Source organism: Panulirus ornatus, chromosome 22 (assembly GCF_036320965.1).
Source record: "Panulirus ornatus isolate Po-2019 chromosome 22, ASM3632096v1, whole genome shotgun sequence".
NCBI classification, from domain to species: Eukaryota; Metazoa; Arthropoda; class Malacostraca; order Decapoda; family Palinuridae; genus Panulirus; species Panulirus ornatus.
The window spans coordinates 19,891,538-19,910,732 of NC_092245.1; the positions used below are offsets into that span (position 1 = coordinate 19,891,538).

At 38.4% G+C, this 19,195-nt stretch overlaps 1 protein-coding gene across 1 annotated transcript in view; it reads left to right on the forward strand.

The window, feature by feature from the left end:
- The window catches only part of LOC139756640 (uncharacterized), a 333,434-nt gene that overhangs the window by 220,687 nt on the left and 93,552 nt on the right, over positions 1-19,195 (forward strand). The window contains exons 12-13 of the mRNA XM_071676311.1: positions 15,313-15,453; positions 17,028-17,192. Coding sequence (XP_071532412.1) covers positions 15,313-15,453; positions 17,028-17,192 — 306 coding nt within the window. The remainder of the gene's footprint in view (positions 1-15,312; positions 15,454-17,027; positions 17,193-19,195) is intronic.

Genomic DNA, 19,195 nt, shown 5'->3' on the forward strand with positions numbered 1-19,195 from the left:
GCAAATAAAAAAGGCTGCTTTCACTTGCATCCATTCTCTAGCTGTCATGTGTAATGTGCCAAATCACAACTCCTTATCCATAACCAGGCCCCACAGACTTTACCATGGTTTACTCTGGCTGCTTCATTTGCCCTGGTTTAGTCCATAGATGGTATGTTGAACTCTGTATACCACATCTTTCCAGTTCTTACTGGGCCATTTCCTGCATTAGTGAGCTTGTGCTAGAACAGACTAAAGAATTGCCTTATTCATTTACACTCGCTCTTTAACTGTGTTGCATAATGCATTCAAACCAGATCCCCCATCCACAGCCAAGGTGCATAGAACTTTCCATGTTTTCTTCTACCCATTTCATATGCCTAGGATCAGCCCATTTGACAGTACTTCATCCATGTAAACCACTTTACTGAAAAATTTGCTTTATTGCTTTGATGCCTCACACCTCCTTGCATGTTTAGGGCCCCAATCATTCAAAGCCTTTCACCCCATTCTTTTTAAGGAGAAGGAGACTGAATTGAAAATGGAAGGTTGAGATGAAAGAGGTTTTGAGGGGTTAGGGTCTGAACATGCAGTAGATATAAATCATGCATGGGATAGAATGAATTGGAGTGGTGTTTTATACAAAGGGTACAAGTGTTGATATGCTGTCAGTGGACTGAACCAAGGCACATGAAGCAGTGAAGGGAAGTCATAGAAAGGTTTTTTGGGACTGGTAGTCGCTGTGGGGTTTTCATTTTATTGCATTATACACAATTGCCAGAGAGTGGATGTGAGCACATGAGGCCATTCTTTGCCTTTTCCTGGCACTGCTTTGCTAGTGCAGGAAATTGAGAACAAATGGAAAAAATACAAACCGACCTCATAATGCGTGGCAAAAAATTCTGTGCAATGACACTAGATCCTTCCCATCCAGAGAACACTTAACCACCAACCCTCAGCCTTCCAGTAGGAATAAAAAGCTTATTCTTGCCTCTCACTTCAGTAACCCCTACCCACAGTTTCCACCATCCCTAACAAATATATTATTGATAAAACACTTACACACAGACATTAGCTCTCATACTCAAGACAACTGACCTCATGAAAGAACTTGGTTGTAAACTCCATCCCAATAAACATACACCCATCAGAAACCATGCTCCTCAGACAAACTCCAGTCACACACTCCTGCTTTCACTCTGGACATAACCCATTACTGTAACACTACAAAAACCATTTCTACATGTATTGGGACCCACGTGCCCACGATGCACTTATCATAAAGAAGACACTGAACATTTACTACAAAGGTCCTGGATGTATTTAGGAGTGTCTAGAGAGAGTGAGGTTACTGTCAGTGAGGGTGGTTAGGTATGTTTGATGGTGTAGTAGTTGCTTTGGTGTTGTATGGATATGAGCCATGGGCCTTGAATAAAAAAGAACAGATGTCAAAGGACAATATATGACGTGAAGAGGATTGATAGAATATGAAATGATTGGGTAAAAGAAAGGGGGGGTAGTAGTAGGAGTATATATGAGATGGATGAAGTGGTTTAGATAATGGAAAAGATTCTTAAGAAATAAGAAGGTATACATGTCAGAAGTGGAGGGAACAAAGAAAAGGGGTAACTGAGGAGGCTTTGGAAGGATAGAGTGAAAGAAGCTTTGAATGTTCAGGGCCTGAACATGCAGATGGGTGTGAAGCATACATGGGATAAAGAGAGGGACCTCAAAGTAAAGCTTCACTTTGGGACTTTTATTCTGGCTGGGGCTGCATGATTCTGTTGGTGTTTGGGGTGGCCAAAGGGGCTTCAAAGTAAAGCATCACTTTGGGACTTTTATTCTGGCTGATGCTATGTGATTTAATTGGATCAGTGTGGTACACATGGGGCAGTGTACTCTCAGCGGGTTAAACAAGGGCATTTGAAGCAGTCAAAGTTGTCTGTAGGGCTTGGTTGTGGATAGAAGGCTCTGGAATTTGTTCATTACATGTAACGGCTAAAGAAGGGATGTGAGCAAATGAGGATATTCTTTATCCTCCCAGTGCTTCCTTGTTAATGTGGGAAATAGTGAAGAACTACATGTTTATGTATGTATTTTTCGTTTTTCAGACATATTCACCATTTTTCTTGTAAGCTAGGAAGTGTTAGGAACAGATGACTGAGCCTTAGTAGGAAAATCCTCACTTATCCCCCCCTTCTCTGTTCCTTCTTTTGGAAAAGTAAAACAGGAAATATTTCCAGCCCTCTCTGCTCCCACCCCTTTTGGTCACTATTTATGACACAGGGAATATGTGGGAATATTTTTTTTCACCTATCCCCAGGGACGGGGTAGCGACAGGAATGGATGAAGGAACAGAGAAGGGGGCCAGGTGAGGATATTCCCTCTAAGGCCCAGTCCTCTGTTGTTAATGCTGCCTCGCTAACATGGGAAATGGCAAATAGTATGAAAAAAAAAAATATATATATATATATCTATGGAACCATGGAAGTGGAAATGGATCATAGGGTGGGGGAGGGGGCGAAAATCCTGGGAGCCTTGAAGAATGTGTGGAAGTCGAGAACATTATCTCGGAAAGCAAAAATGGGTATGTTTGAAGGAATAGTGGTTCCAACAATGTTGTATGGTTGTGAGGCGTGGGCTATGGATAGAGTTGTGCGCAGGAGGGTGGATGTGCTGGAAATGAGATGTTTGAGGACAATGTGTGGTGTGAGGTGGTTTGATCGAGTAAGTAACGTAAGGGTAAGAGAGATGTGTGGAAATAAAAAGAGCGTGGTTGAGAGAGCAGAAGAGGGTGTTTTGAAATGGTTTGGTCACATGGAGAGAATGAGTGAGGAAAGATTGACCAAGAGGATATATGTGTCGGAGGTGGAGGAACGAGGAGAAGAGGGAGACCAAATTGGAGGTGGAAAGATGGAGTGAAAAAGATTTTGTGTGATCGGGGCCTGAACATGCAGGAGGGTGAAAGGAGGGCAAAGAATAGAGTGAATTGGAGCGATGTGGTATACCGGGGTTGACGTGCTGTCAGTGGATTGAATCAAGGCATGTGTATGGGGGTGGGTTGGGCCATTTCTTTCGTCTGTTTCCTTGCGCTACCTCGCAAACGCGGGAGACAGCGACAAAGCAAAAAAAAAAAAAAAAATGTATATATATATATATATATATATATATATATATATATATATATATATATATATATATATATAGAAGGCGACTAAAAGAGGAGGGAGCGGGGGGCTGGAAATCCTCCCGTCTCATTATTTTTTTTTAATTTTCCAAAAGAAGGAACTGAGAAGGGGGCCAGGTGAGGATATTCCCTCAAAGGCCAAGTTCTCTGTTCTTAATGCTACCTCGCTAATGCGGGAAATGGCGAATAGTTTGAAAGAAAAAGAAAAATATATATGTGTGTGTGTATGTGTATATGAATGGATGGGCCTTTCTTTGTTTTTTTCTTGGCGGAGCCTTGCTGACGTGGGAAACTTTAATCAAGTATAATAGATAAAATATATGGAGTTTGAAGCGTCTTGGGTAAACCATGGAAAGTTTTGTGGGGCCTGGAAGTGGAAAGGGAGCTGTTTTAGTGCATTACACATGACAGCTAGAGACTGAGTGTGAACGAATGTGGCCTTTTTTGTCTTTTCCTAGCGCTATCTTGCTGGGTAGGATGCTATTTTATGTGTGGCGGGGTGGCGATGGGAATGGATGAAAGCAGCAAGTATGAATATGTATATGTGTATATATGTATATATCTATGTATGTATATATATGTATACGTTGAAATGTATAGGTATGTAAATGTATGTGTGTGGGTGTGTATACATGTGTATGCGGGTAGGTTGGGCCATTCTTTCATCTGTTTCCTTGCGCTACCTCGCCAACATGGGAGACGGCAATTAAGTATGATAAAAAGAATTATATATCTGTGTGTGTGTGTGTGTGTGTGTGTGTGTGTGTGTGTGTGTGTGTTGATATTAGCAGACCCTGTTTGTGTGTGCAGTTACATTGTGAGTGAAAAGTCAGCTTAAATGGGGATACATCATCATCAGTGAACAAAGAAGAAGTAAATTCTTGTGGAAGAACTACTGTAACAGTGTGCATCCTTTCCTTGCCACTGGTTGTAGCACACTCTTGAAGCTGTAGGAGCCAATTAAAAAGGAGTCCCTAAAAATTGTGCTGCAGTTTCTCCCGTAAGCACTTTTACCTTCATGTGGAGGGTTAAAGAATATTTTTATATGTGCCTTTATTCAAGTTACTTTTTAGATAAAAAATTAAAATCATGATTTTAGACTTATGCAATTACTTTTTATTTTGGTACAGTATTTTAAGAAAATTATGAGTACTGTTGTTGCAATTTTTTTCATATGTGTGAGGAATACTTTTAATCAGTTTGTATGTATAATACTGTCTAATCCCAGAAACAAGTATGAGCTTTGGAGTTTGAATAGTATCAAAGTACTCGTAGCTAATTAAGGGTTACCTACGATAAAATTTTGGCAATTTAAGATCATTAATATAAGTATACTTTTTTATGTGTTGGAATATGAAGTAAGGACCCATGGAAATATAATGTAACAACTAATGAATCAAATAGGGGTAAGAAAATCTTTTTTGAAATTATATGGTTTACTGATACTTATAAACTAATATATGAGAACTGTATGCTTATTTGAGTACTTGTTATTCTGTTGGTAACCTGGAGCTCTCTAAGAGGAATGGGGAATATAGAAAATAAAGTTTTATTTGACCACTGTAATCATTAGATTTTATCAAAATAAGAATTCCCATTTCATGTAGCTTTTTTCTAATATTAACATAGCTTTTTTTTAAGAAAGAAATTAGTTGTACTTTTAATTACTGTTAGTAAACTTGTAAGTCATGTACAAAGATAAGTATCACAAATGTAGTTAACTTAAGGAAGACTGTGTATCGAATTATCCTTATTTATTGGTAAAGGAGTGATCTACACTTTGAGGGGAGAGCAATGTGGTAGGTACTTAAAACATCTTGATTTAGTTGATTTGTTTAGAGTATGTTAAACAGTGCATAGTTGATATGAATACAGCATCAGTAACTTGAATCACAAATACCTGTGTGTTTTGTGGTTTGGCAGTTTGTTGATTGATTGTTTTATCCCAAATATGTTACAGCATAGGTTTGATGATTGTTTATTTATCTCTATTGAGAATCTGGAATCTAATTGTCAAGTAATTTTGTATATTTTTTTCTACTCTCCCAGTTTGTCCTACGAGCAGAGATAACTTTTAGACATTTCAGGGGTTAGGACCTTCTGAATCCAGTTTAACTATTGGGTTAGTGCTATCTTCCTCTCCCGAGTCATAGGTAACAAGAAAGGGAATGGAGTAGGAGTATATAAACAGGGATTAAAGAATCATTCAATTGACTAGATAAGCAAGGAAAGGTAGGGACAGTTGAAGAACTATAGGGAGACAGAATCTATGCAGTATTTGAAAGGTGTATGAGGGCTAGAAAGGATTACATTAAGACAAAAGAAGTCTGAGAAAAATATTCATAAAGTAGAGGTTTCCCTTAAAAGTTTCATTTGTAGATAAAGGGAAAGTTATCAATAAGGAACAAAACAAGATTTGAAGAGTTTGAGGAAAACACTGTAGATGCATCAAAGGGCATATGCAAAAAATTTAGGACAAACATTCATAATATATATTTCTTTCTTTCATACTATTTGCCATTTCCAGCATTAGCGAGGTAGCGTTAAGAACAGAGGACTGGGCCTTTGAGGGAATATCCTCACCTGGCCCCCTTCTCTGTTCCTTCTTTTGGAAAATTAAAAAAAAAAACGAGAGGGGAGGATTTCCAGCCCCCCACTCCCTTACCTTTTAGTCGCCTTCTGCGACATTCAGGGAATCACTGGGAACAGTGATGTGAAGTAAGAAGACTCACAGAAAAATTAGACGAAAGCAAGTCATATATATCAAGTGGCATCTGGTCACTTTTATTCAAGGAATTTGCTGCTATCACTATAGGTTTATGTTTTAGTGGTATGGAGGAGAGGTATTACAGTACCAGTACAGTATTCACAAAAGGTAATGGTTAATTAGGCTGACTGCTAGTCATTGTTATTAAGAAATGTGGATTGTGAGGCACTGGAGAAAATAATCGGGAATCAGAGAGCAGAATTTAGGGTTGGCAGCAGCTGTTTGACTGGATTTAGAAAGAGATTATGCACACTAATGTCTTGAACTTCTATAGAGAGGTAATCAGCTTGAAAAAAAAAAAAAACCTGTCTGGTCCAGAACTGTCATAAAGCCTCTAATATTGACCCCAACAGACAGGTGGTCATAAAGCCTCTAATAATTGTCTTCATCAGACAGTTGATGAAACTAGATACCCGAGCTGATTATCAGAATGTGGTTAATTAGATGGATTGAAAGTTATTTAACCAAGAAAGAAATGAGAGAATGCATCACAGAATCCTTTTCAAGCTGGGTGAGGATTACAAGAAGGATCCCTCTAACCATAGGGATTTGATCATTACTGCACTTTTTATGATCTGTGTAAATGATGTGTCTGTCAGAACAAGATCCCACCTGAATATGTTTACTGATGGTGCCAGAATTATGAATGATATACAGAATAGCATTATTGCAGACAGGCACCATTGAGCATTGTGTAGACAAATGGCCAGTTAAATTCTGGCGAATATGAAGTAAAGGGAACAGAAAGGATGCAAACAGACATTCTGTGACTGCTATGTGTCTGAAGACAAAGAATCAGTCAATGAAAGGGGTCTTAACATAAAATTGAACTTTCTTTCCTTTCTTTCTTTCATACTATTCGCCATCTCCCACGTTAGCGAGGTTGCGTTAAGAACAGAGGACTGGACCTTTAAGGGAATATCCTCACCTGGTCCCCTTCTCTGTTCCTTCTTTTGGAAAAAAGAAAAAAAAAAAAAAATTGAACTCAAAACTAGAAATTCATACCAGGGCGATGAATCATGTGAGAAGCAGTCTAGATTTTGCCTCTCTTATCTCTTCCACAAACAACTTTACTTCTTCATCCCACCATTCACAACCCTTTCTAATCTGTCCACCTCCCACCTTTCTCATGCCACAAGCATCTCTTGCACATGCCATCACTGCTTCCCTAAATACATCTCATTCCTCACCCATTCCCCCTTATGTCATTTGCTCTCACCTTTTGCCATTCTTCACTCAATCTCTCCTGGTACTTCCTCATGCAAGTCTCCTTTTTAAGTTCACTTACTCACCATTATTTTGTTAACTCTTGAATACCTTAAATACTTGTCTCTTCTTTTTGCCTTTCATAATCCTCTCTACATTTCAATTAAGGCCCTGCCTTGATGTGTACTTCTGTCTGTGACTGGAACCTCCAGTGTTAAAAAAAGAGAAATATTGTTCACTGTTCCCATCTCCTAGCAACCCAGGGAGAACCTGTGATGATAAGCTGTTTGTTTTATTATTTACTTTCTTTCTCCAAAGTCTTAGTTTGAGTTCAACTTTTTTATTGCATACAGGTGTATGTATTTCATATAATATCGCAGGGAGAGTCACAGCTGGCTGATCTCCCACATCAATTCTTGTTGTCTGTATACTGCATCTGGATCATCAATTTTAGAACTGTTGGTGTAATTTTTTTCACATTTCTCTGTATCTTCTTTTTCTGGACTCACCAAATTCATCAGAGTCTGTTGCATTCAGGATATCAGTAATTCTTCTAGTATCTATGAGATGGGCTTTAGATGGGCAGGCAAGGGCTGAAGATGGTCTTGTAGCAAATGGATATCGTGATATCTTGCACAATATTTTGATAGCTACTGACCCATATACTCAAAAACAGTTTGCTCATTGTCTTTCATCAGTTTCTGTGTTGCTACTTCTTGATACTTTTACCATATATCTTCCCACTAATTCTTCAGGCTCAAAATTTGAGAGGGTATTGCCATAGCTGCACCCTGCAGTCAATAAGATATTTTTAGTGTGATGTAACACCCCGCATTGAATGTGTTGATAAGGGAATATTCAATGACATTTCTATTGATCAGAGAAGCACATGACATAACAAGAAGTATTTGTCCAATTAGTACAGTGGTCAGTATTTCAAATGTGCATAAACAAGGCACTGAAAAATCTATCCTGTCCTTGTACAGTATTGTTCCTGTTTAAGTTTAGCAAAAATATCCTTACCAGTATGTTGTGTGTAGACCATATTAGAGCCTTTGTTAAGTACCACCTGTATTTTCTGATGAGTTTTTATTAGAATTTTCTGAACAATATTTATATTGCTGAAGGCTTCGTTCACATTTAAGTTTTTGAGAATATTGGGAACTAGGGCAAAATTATTACTAAAGGGCAAAACTGAAAGGTTCTTGGTATCATGAGGAGGCTTAGGATTACCTGTTTAGAATAATTTCTTTGCCAGACTGATTAATTTGCTTATGAAAGATGTAGGATATTTTGTCCTGTATCATATATATTCTAGTCTCCTCATCCATGAATGTAGGACTTATTTGCATTCTATGAAGAAATATTGATAAAAATACTATTTAACTCTGACATGTTATGCAGAATGATAATGAATGTATGAACAAACTTTGGTGGATTTTCTGCAAATGCTGAATTTAAATATGTTGCTGACCCAGTGAAGCAGGCAATCTAGGAATTGTACTATAATTTTCTTATTCCTTGGTAAAAATTGATAGAATGCACTAGATTGTTTAACATGTGGGGGGTTAGTGTTTTCAGATTCCCTCTAATCAGCCAGACAGTGAGTACATCATCTACAAGTTATTGGGTAGAATATCCTTCAGTAATTTTGTTTAAAAAATCTCCACATAAATATTACTGAATACTGGGGATTGTGGGTTATCCATTGCCATACCAAGCTTTTGAACATAATATTTTTCGTTGAAGTCAAGTATAATCTTTGAAACACATCATTTTAAGGAACTCAGAATTTGAAATGGTTAAATTCTAATAGATGATTAACTGGATCTTTCTTGAACAAGGATGACACATCAGAACTGACCCTCATGGTCATTTGAAATCATAAGCGGTCTAAAGTTTTAGTAAATCTGTATTGCTCATGATGTATGGCTCTTTATTGATAGTTTGGCTTCTGTGTTTGAGAGATATGTACACTTTTCTTTTATCTGTGTAAATTGGCTGTGTACTGAATTTGTGTACCTTTTTTCTGCATTCCCTTGAAGATGTGGTATTACATGAAAATGCTTAGGATTTTCGTGTTTCATTTTTCCTCATGGGAACACTTCTTTTGTATTCCCTCTGTGTGATAGGAGGTGGGTAAAAGGGGTGATAGCTGGAAACTGGAAACCCTCTCCTTTTATTTTGATGTTTAAAGGATGGAACTGAAGAAGGAGCCGAACAGGGAGTGTTCATGCTCCTCAAAGGCTCAGGCAGGGTTGTCTGAATGTGCATGGATGTAACCATGATGGGAGGAGTAGAAAGATAGGAGAGTTACCAAAATGTTGTAGGTCTGAGTGAAACTAAGCTCATGATTTAGGAGGAAGAATTGTTTGGGAAAGTCTTGGGCAAAAGTCAGGGGTTAGTGTGAGAGCAAGAGCTAAGGAAGGGTTAGCACATTTGCTGAAGGAATTGTGGGAATATATTAAAGAGCTTAAGGAAGTGAGCTCTGGATTAATGTAGGTCATAATTAAAGGAGATTAAAAGAGGTGGGTGATAATTGATGCTCATGTATCTGTGCATGAGAGGAGCAAGATAGGGAGGCGAATGTTTTGGGAGGAGCTAAGGGAATGTGTCAGCAATTTAAATGCAAGAAGTTAAGTATGAGTAATGGTTGATTTGAATGCAGAAGTGGGAAGTGTGGCAAGGGGGTAATGTGACAGTTTATGGTATCATTAGATGCATGGGATACCCAGTGATATGAAAGAAAATGATGAACAGCCTGTTGAGTTGTAGATAGGAACGTTGATTGGGAATACCTGGTTTAAAAAGAGGGACATACATATGTATATATGGGTGAATGGGGTAGATGGTGGAAAGGCATTATTAGATAAGCCTGCAAAAGATGCCCTTGGGTGTGAAAGTGCTGAGAGGGACAGCTGATGGGATTTGTGATAGCAGATTGATGGAGGTGAGGTTAAAGGTTTGCAGAGGTTTCAGGGAAAGAGATGTTGTGGGTGGGAAGAACGTGGTGAAAGTGAGTTTGCTTGCAGAGAAGGTTTATGTAAAGAGCTACCATGAGAGATTGACAGTAGAATGGTATAAGGTTATAGTAAATGAAGTGCAACGAGTTGCCAAGGAATGGAAGGTGTGTAGGGAAGCTCTGCTTGCATATGTGAGAGAATTGTGTGGTATGTGGAGGATGTGAGGTGGGCATGTGAGCAAGGGTAGAGACTAATTGGATGAAGATGTTAAGTTGCCAGTGAAAAAGAAAAGAGGGGTTCATGGGTATTACAGGGAATGAGTGTAAGGAATTGGGAGATCTACAAGAGAAAGTAGCAGAAGGGGCTGAAAAAGAGAGGAAATCATCATTGTGATGAGCATGCTACAGCAAACTTAGGGAGAATGAGAGAATGTTTTGGAAGGAGTTTGATTGTGTGAGGAAAATGAAAACCTGTGAGGGCATCAATAAAAGGGGGCAGTGGGGACGTGGTAACAGGCAGAGATGAGGTGAAGAGGTGAAGTGAGTATGTACTTTAAAAGTGTTGAATGTTTTTGTTGATGTGTTACAGATGTACGGTGTTTTGGACATGGATGCATATGAGAAAAGTAAGTCATGGCACGTGGTTAAGTGAAAAGAAGCAAGGTGGTGGAAGCCTTGCATAAGATGAATTATGGCAGTGCTGCTGGTGTAATTAGGACTGCAGGTGAAATTTATAAGATAATGGGCGACTGTGTTGTTGATTGGTTAGTAAGGATTTTCATTGTATGTATGGATCATGTAGTAGCATCAAAGGATTTGTGAAATGCCTGTGTAGTGCCAGTGCATAAAGGCAAGGGGAACAAAAGTCAATGTTTGAAGTACAGAGGTATAAGTTAGTTGAGTTTTCCTGGTAAAAGTTGTATTGGAGAGTGGTGATTGAGAGGGTAATGGCATGCACAGAACATCAGATTGGGGAGGAATGATTTGACTTCAAGAGTGTTAGAGGATGTGTGGATCAGGTGTTTGCTCTAAAGAATGTGTGAGAAGAGCAGAAGGCTTTGTCTGTGGCATTTATGGATCTGGATAAAGCATATGATTTAGTTAATGGAGATCCTCTGTGGAAGTTCTTGTGAATAAGTGGTGTGAGAGAAAAGTCAGTGAAAATTGCGAGAAGCTTTTACTAAGAGACTAAAGCCTGTGCAGGTAGGTAGAGAGAAGGGTGAGTGGTAACAGGTGATGGTGGGTCTGTGGTAGGGGTTCTGATGTCACACTGCTGTTTAATGTGATTATGAAAGTTGGTTTCTGAGTTTGGAAGTGTGTGTGGAAGGAGAGAGTTGAGAGTATATGTTAAAAAGCAAGGTTGTTAGGTTTAGCAGAGCAAACTGATAGGTTAATTGGGATATAAGTTTGACTGGAGAAAACTTGAAGTGAAGTGTTTTAGGTACCTTGGGGTAATTGGGATATAAGTTTGACTGGAGAAAACTTGAAGTGAAGTGTTCTAGGTACCTTGGGTTGGACATAGCATTGTATGTAAATATGGGAGCTGAAGTGAGTCTTAGGGTGGGTGATGCAGCAAAGGCCCTTGATTCATTGATGGTTGTGTGGAAGAGAAGTCACTGTCTGTAACGGCAAAGATGTCAAGAAGGGAAGGAACTCTAATGTACTGTGGTGGAAATATAGGCAGAACTTCAAACTAGCTAGGACTTATAGGTTATAAAAGAGCAAGAAATGAGTATGGTTGGAAGAGAAAACGGAGACAGATACTCTGAAAAAATAATTTGGATAAAGCAGGGGATAGTTCAAAACTTTAGCATTGATTTAAAAGGAGTAACTTGTCAGTTAAAGGGCAACTAATCAGTCTTAAGTAATTCAGAGGGAAGAGTTATAGATGGTGATGTAAGGATATGTTAGGAACTGAATGACAAGTTTCAGTGTTTTTATTACCCCAAGACCAGTTTCTATGAAAATGATGTGGTGTTACCCAGAACCTTTCTAAAGGCTCCTGCTACTCAAGGCTGTGCTACATGGATAAAGTTTTTGACAAGACAGTACTCCCACTGATACAGCCTCATCAAAAGTGATTTTTTACTTGTAGTTTAACCTTGACCAGGTAGAGTTTGGTAACACCCAAAAGTGTTTTCAGTGTAGCCCAAACACAAGTGAGATGGAATGGGAAAGAGGTTCGGAAAGTATTGAAATATCCAGAGAGGACATGAACAGAATAGTTAGTTTCTTAAGCCATATATGGCCATGGTTATGATGAAATTTCTTATGAGTTGAAAAGGAGTGCAGATGTACTTGTCAAATTATGTATGGATGTTCTAAATGTTGCTTGAATAAGTTAAAGTGCCGAAGGAGTGGAAGAGGTCAAATGTCGTACCTGTCTCTTAGAAAGACCATGAGGAGGAGCCAAACTACAGTGAAGGTAATCAGAAAGCCAAAGGATTACTTCCTGAAGAGGAAATGCCACAGATGAGGGACAACATGGTTTCAGGGAAATGAGGCCATTTGCAATGAACATGTTAGATGTCTGCAGGAGAGTGAGCATTGCATTAGTCAAAAGAGAAGACTTGGTGGATTTTTTGTGTGGTATGCCAGAAAACATTTGATGCTGCCATGTAGGAGGCTGGTAAAGGAGCTGGATCTTCATTGTGGAATTTAGGATGGCTGCCTCAATGGATGGCAGATTATGTAAGTGGAAGTGAGCAGAGGATGCATGTCGGGAACCATCGTGAAATGGATTGAGATCACCATCTGCTCTTCTTGATGTCGATGAATGATTTCTTGGAAGGGTTTGACTGCCACCTTAATGTGCTTGTTAATCTTCCTAAAGCCATGATGAAGGTAAAAAGCAAAGGGGTTGCATTAACTTACAAGAGGATCCAAACAAACTCAAAAGTTGGTATCATACATGGTTGATGAAATTCAACTTGAGTGAATCCAAGGTAATGGGGATGGAATGCAGGGTAAGAAGGCTTTAATAGGATTATTTAGCATGAATCAGCTTCAGAAATCTATGTGGGAGAGGGACATGGGAGGTGATGTTGTTCCTATTCTGTTGCAAGAATCCCACATCAGAAGAATAGTGAAGGAGACAATCCATTGGCTGGCAAATATGCGAACAGCTTTCAAGGATATGAATACAAGGGAATTCAAACAGCAGCAGACCCCTGGGCCCTTTTAAGGGTATTTTTGATAGTTGGAGATGCAAGAAACACAGATCAGTGTGGTAGAAGTGGGAAGGCACACAGATGTTTCAAAGAGAAATACCTGCAAACTTTTCATCTCCTTAAGGAGGCACAAATAATGTCGGGTGTGGAATGAATGTAATTGTTCATTAAGTTTAATCTTAAACATATCTTTGGTACTTTTTTCACTCACTCTGATTGGTTAATCATTCCATATGGTAACAATCCTTTTGAAGAAAAAGTGCTTAACCTCATTCGAGGTAAAATGTATACCTACAGGTTTGTATCCATTACCAAATGTGAAGTCAGATATATCATGCTTTTAAGCAGCTTTTTAAATCAATATTGTCAAAGTTTTTGATAGATTTGAATACCTGTATTACATCACATTTTAATATTCTCTTTTTTAAGCTAAATGTTAAATCAAAGAAATTTTGTCAGTTTTTCTCAGTTTTGGAATCATCTTTATAGATTGAAAATGTACTTTCTCCATTCTGTTTGTCATTCTTTTTCAAGTAGGTGATTTGTCTTTTTTTTTTTTAACTACGGTGATGAAACTGATTGCAGTATTCAAGATGAGGATGCACCAATGAATTTTAAAGACTGAGGATGATATCCTTGACTTAATTTGAAAACCCTACCTATGAATCAAGATGTTGTTTGCCCATTTTACCGCTTTTGCCCTCTGCTTGCATAGCTTTTGGTCACCATAGATTATTATGTTCAGGTCTTTTTCCTCATTTACTTTTCGTAGCACAACAAGATACCTATTGTAGCTTGACTTCTTGTTTTTACTACCAACAGCTAGAATGCTGAACATACCAATATTAGAATTTATTTTCCTGCTGTGAGTCCAGTCCATCAGTTTGACTGTGTCAGTTTAAAGCTGTAGATATACTTACGTTGTAGATATATTTCTCAGCTTAGTATTGTCTGCAAATTTCAATATCTTACAGTATTATTAATACATTAGAGAAAGAGAACTGATGTTTGTATTGTACATTTTGTTAAAACTAGAGTTTGCTTCTTAGAGAAGCACAAAAACTAATAGAGTAGGTCTTAGAGGAGGGGAATAAAGATGATATTGCAATAAGAGAACTTTCATTATATATACATCTTGTTATACTGTACTGAATGATGTGCCTGGGCTTATTGAAAGATTGGATTTATGAGGGACAAGTAAGACAGTGTACGTGAGTGTGATGATAGGAAGGAAAGTGACAGACCAAATGTGAAGTAAAAGAGTGAAGAATCATGCATTTGATAAGGATGATAGTCTCTGATATTATTGAGAGCTTTTCAGGAGACTGCACTAATAGATAGTGGAAAATAATGGTAATAATGGGTAGATAGATTTTTTTCAGGTCTCTCCCCATTTTACTCTACGTTTTGATGATGTATTTTTTTTGCATGAATATCTTGAAAAAAGTGCTGATATGGGGCTCTTGAATGGTTTGTTGGAAGCTCTGCTTTATGTGACTTAACTTTCTAATATTTTTGTAATGAGTAACCTTACTTAGTTGTTACTGAAAGTCAAAAGCTATAAATGAGCACCCTGTAACTTGTTTCTTTTTATTTGTAAATGTTGTGGTATGGTGGTGCAAAATATATATATAGGTAAACATTAGTTCCTTGGCTGTATTATGAACTGGATTTACCCTCCAAGTACTGATAAGTCAGTGAATTAGAGTGAAGGAGGATGGATAGGTAAATATTTGTCTTCGATATTGTGTAATGTCATTTAGTGGAAAACATTATGAGGACGTTCTTAGGTAAATACTTGGTCTCTTATTGTGGCCCATATTGGACCTGCTTAATGAATATTAATCAAGATTGATTAGAGTTAGGGTTGCGTATGTTTGTTACTCTTGGTGTATTGAATTTTGATATGTAAGGAAGGTTAATAGATTCTGAAGTAGACATAACTGTTAATGACATTTCTCTTGTACAACACAGATTTTGCTTTATGAGTGGATTTTTTCGACAATTGCTTTGACACTTAAAACTTTTGCATACTCAACAGGAGGCACTGGCAGAAAAGACACAGCATGTGGATCAACTCATGCGAGAACGTGATGTGGAAAGGGCTGAAGTGGCTCGAATGGCTGCACAGGCTGATGAAGCTACCAGAGCAGCACATGAAATGAGACTACAGCTTGATCAGGTATGGAGATTTAGCAATCAAGACAAGCTGCAAAGCCAAATTTGAGACTGTCACTGGATCTTCCTGGAAATGTCATTATATTGTTGTTAAACATGAAGAAATTGTTGCAGTAAAAGTCACCAGATAAAAGTATTTATTCCATATATAAAAATATGGTTGTGAGGCTTGGACTATGGATAGAGTTGTGCGCAGGAGGATGGATGTGCTGGAAATGAGATGTTTGAGGACAATGTGTGGTGTGAGGTGGTTTGATCGAGTAAGTAACGTAAGGGTAAGAGAGATGTGTGGAAATAAAAAGAGCGTGGTTGAGAGAGCAGAAGAGGGTGTTTTGAAATGGTTTGGTCACATGGAGAGAATGAGTGAGGAAAGATTAACCAAGAGGATATATGTGTCGGAGGTGGAGGGAACGAGGAGAAGAGGGAGACCAAATTGGAGGTGGAAAGATGGAGTGAAAAAGATTTTGTGTGATCGGGGCCTGAACATGCAGGAGGGTGAAAGGAGGGCAAGGAATAGAGTGAATTGGAGCGATGTGGTATACCGGGGTTGACGTGCTGTCAGTGGATTGAATCAAGGCATGTGAAGCGTCTGGGGTAAACCATGGAAAGCTGTGTAGGTATGTATATTTGCGTGTGTGGACGTATGTATATACATGTGTATGGGGGGGGGGTTGGGCCATTTCTTTCGTCTGTTTCCTTGCACTACCTCGCAAACGCGGGAGACAGAAAAAAAAAAAAAAAAAAAATATGAAATGTTTGAGGACAATATGTGGTGTGAGGTGGTTTGATCGAGTGAGTGATAAAAGGGTAAGAGAGATGTGTGGTAATAAAAAGAGTGTGGTTGAGAGAGCTTAAGAGGGTGTGTAGAAATGGTTTGGACATATGGAACAAATAAGTGAGGAAAGGTTGACAAAGAGGATTTATGTCAGATGTGAAGGGAACAAGGAGGAGCAGGAGACCAACTTGGAGATGGAAGGATGGAATTAAAAAGATTTTGAGTGATCGGGGCCTGAACATGCAGGAGGGTGAGAGGTGTGCAAGGAATAGAGTGAACTGGAATGATATGGTATACTGGGGTTGAAGTGCTGTCAGTGGACTGAAATGTCTGTGGTAAACCATAGAAAGGTCTGTGAGGCCTGGATGTGAATAGGGAGCTGTGGTTTTGGTGCATTACACATGACAGCTAGAGACTGAATGTGAACGAATGTGGTCATATTTTGTCTGCTTTCCTGACGCTATCTCGCTGACGCAGGGGGTGGCGATGCTGTTTCCTGTGGGGTGGGATGGCGCTGGTAATGGATGAAGGCAAGCAAGTATGAATATGTACATGTGTATGTATGTAATGTCTGTGTATATGTATGTATATGTATGTATTTGTTGATATGTATATGTATGTATGTGTGTGTATGTGGGCATTTATGTACAGATATATGTATGTATCAGTGGATGGGCCATTCTTTGTGTGTTTCTTGGCACTACCTTGCTGATGCAGGAAACAGCGATTATGTATAATAGATGAATAGATATAAATATTTATCATAAAATTATAACATTACAGTAATTATTGTGCACTTCCAGTTACAAGTGGAATCTGAAGAGCGATTGCATGATTTTGGTGAGAGGATTCGTAGTTTGGAGAAGGAAAGAGAGGATTTATATACAAGGCTTGAAGATAAACAGAGAGAGCTTGATGATTTAAGCTTTAGGCTTGAGGAAGAGTCTATCACAAAAGCTGACTTAGAGGTAAGAAGTGATTGTTATTGGCATTTGACTGATATATCTTTTAGACACATGTTTGAATGTTCAGTATGTGATTAGCAGCATCATTTGCACTGCACAGTAGAAGTCAGTAAACAGATATACATGGGGAATCTAACTGCTCTATATATTTGTCACCTTAACCCATTGATTGCAGCTGCTCTGAATGTTAAGTGTACCCCAAGTGCTAATCCAAAGTTTTTGCTTTACCTTTTGAATGTTATTTTTTGAGATAAATACATAACAGTATAGTAAAACATAACTTGTGAGATAAAAAGATGTTCAGGCTATGACTACCAGCCATGATTTTCTCCCTTCTGCATTACTGTATTGACATTTCAGTATGGAACTATATTATGATACTCCAGTTTCCAGTGAAGAAATTCCATTATTTATGAATTTGAATAGATTTTGCTCTGCTTCCAAGGCATTGCACACTTGATATGCTGTCCTTTTTGTTATCTTGATGGGTACTCACACTCTAAGTGAAAAAATATGGGCAATGGATGTGGGAACAATGTTTTAGTTGCCATTAATTGTTCTCTGACTCATTACTACCCTGCTCACTGTGCCTTATTTACTTTTAAATGCCAAATATTGTACAATATATGGCACATCAGAAGTCAATGGGTTAACAGCTGTGGCAATGACATGACATACATGTGATTCAGATAATGACAGTATACTGAATTTGGTTGGCTTAGAGTGGTAATCAGAAAAAGATAGGAAGCATTTCAAAAATGAAAATTATTTTCATTTTGGTGGTTAGTAACTGGTATTTTTTAGTTGTAAAAATACCTCAGCTTTTAATATTACCTTAAGCTGCTGGACAAAATCTCAAATCTCTCTGACATTTTTAGGTCTGCATTCATTTTATAAAAATTGCATCAAACATCTATTGAATGAAATCCTTACTGAAGAACTTTATCCATATTTACCATATACAAAGTAGTTGAATAATTTTAAGAATGTTTTTGGGAAGATAATGTGTTGTGAATGGTGGAAACAGCATTGTGGTTTAGGTGTACAGAGATCAGATCTTTTGCTGGGTTAAAGATATGGATAGTGGGGCTATTCATGGGGTAGACAGTTTTACCCTTCTAATTAGGGGGTAATCTGGAGGGCAGGACCAAACTGAGCATTAATTTATTTTGTATGACTAGAACAGGCCACTTTTATGAGATTATATAATGATCCATTTAGAATATGCTGGCATTGTTGTTGAATACTTACCAACCCATCTTAGTATATCTTGAGGACAGTAACTTTGTTTAGCTGCATTATAATGTCAAAGACCTATGGCCGTGGCTCCTTAAGGCAATAGTGAGCCTATTATTATTATTATTTTTATGATATTTGATTGCTGTGTCCTGCATTAGTGAGATAGCACCAGAAACAGACAAAGAAATGCTGATTCTGTTCACTTCCATTCTCTAGCTGTCGTGTGTAATGCTCTGAAACCACAACTCTCTAATATCCACAACATGGCCCCCTCAAAACTTTCCATGGTTTATCTCAGATGCTTTACATGCCCTGGTTCAATACATTGACAGCACATTGACCCCACTATACATTGACAGCACATTGACCCCACTATACCACATCGTTCTAATTCACTGTATCCCATGCACACCTTTCGCCCTCCTGCATGTTCTGACCCCGTTTGCCCAAAATATTTTTCAATCCAACCTCCTGTTCTCCTTGTTCCCTCACTTCTGACTCTTATATCCTCTTTGTTAACCTTCCCTCACTCATTCTCTTCATATGTCCAAACCATTTCAGCACACCCTCTACTGCTCTCTCGACCACACTCTTTTTATTATTACATATCTCTTTTACCCTTTCAGTATGTATTTGACTAAACATATCTCTTTAACCCTTTCATGTATTTGACTAAACCACCTCATGCCACATAATGTCTTAATACATTTCATTTCCAGCACATTTACTCTTTTATGCACAGCCCCATATATAGTCCAGGCCTCACT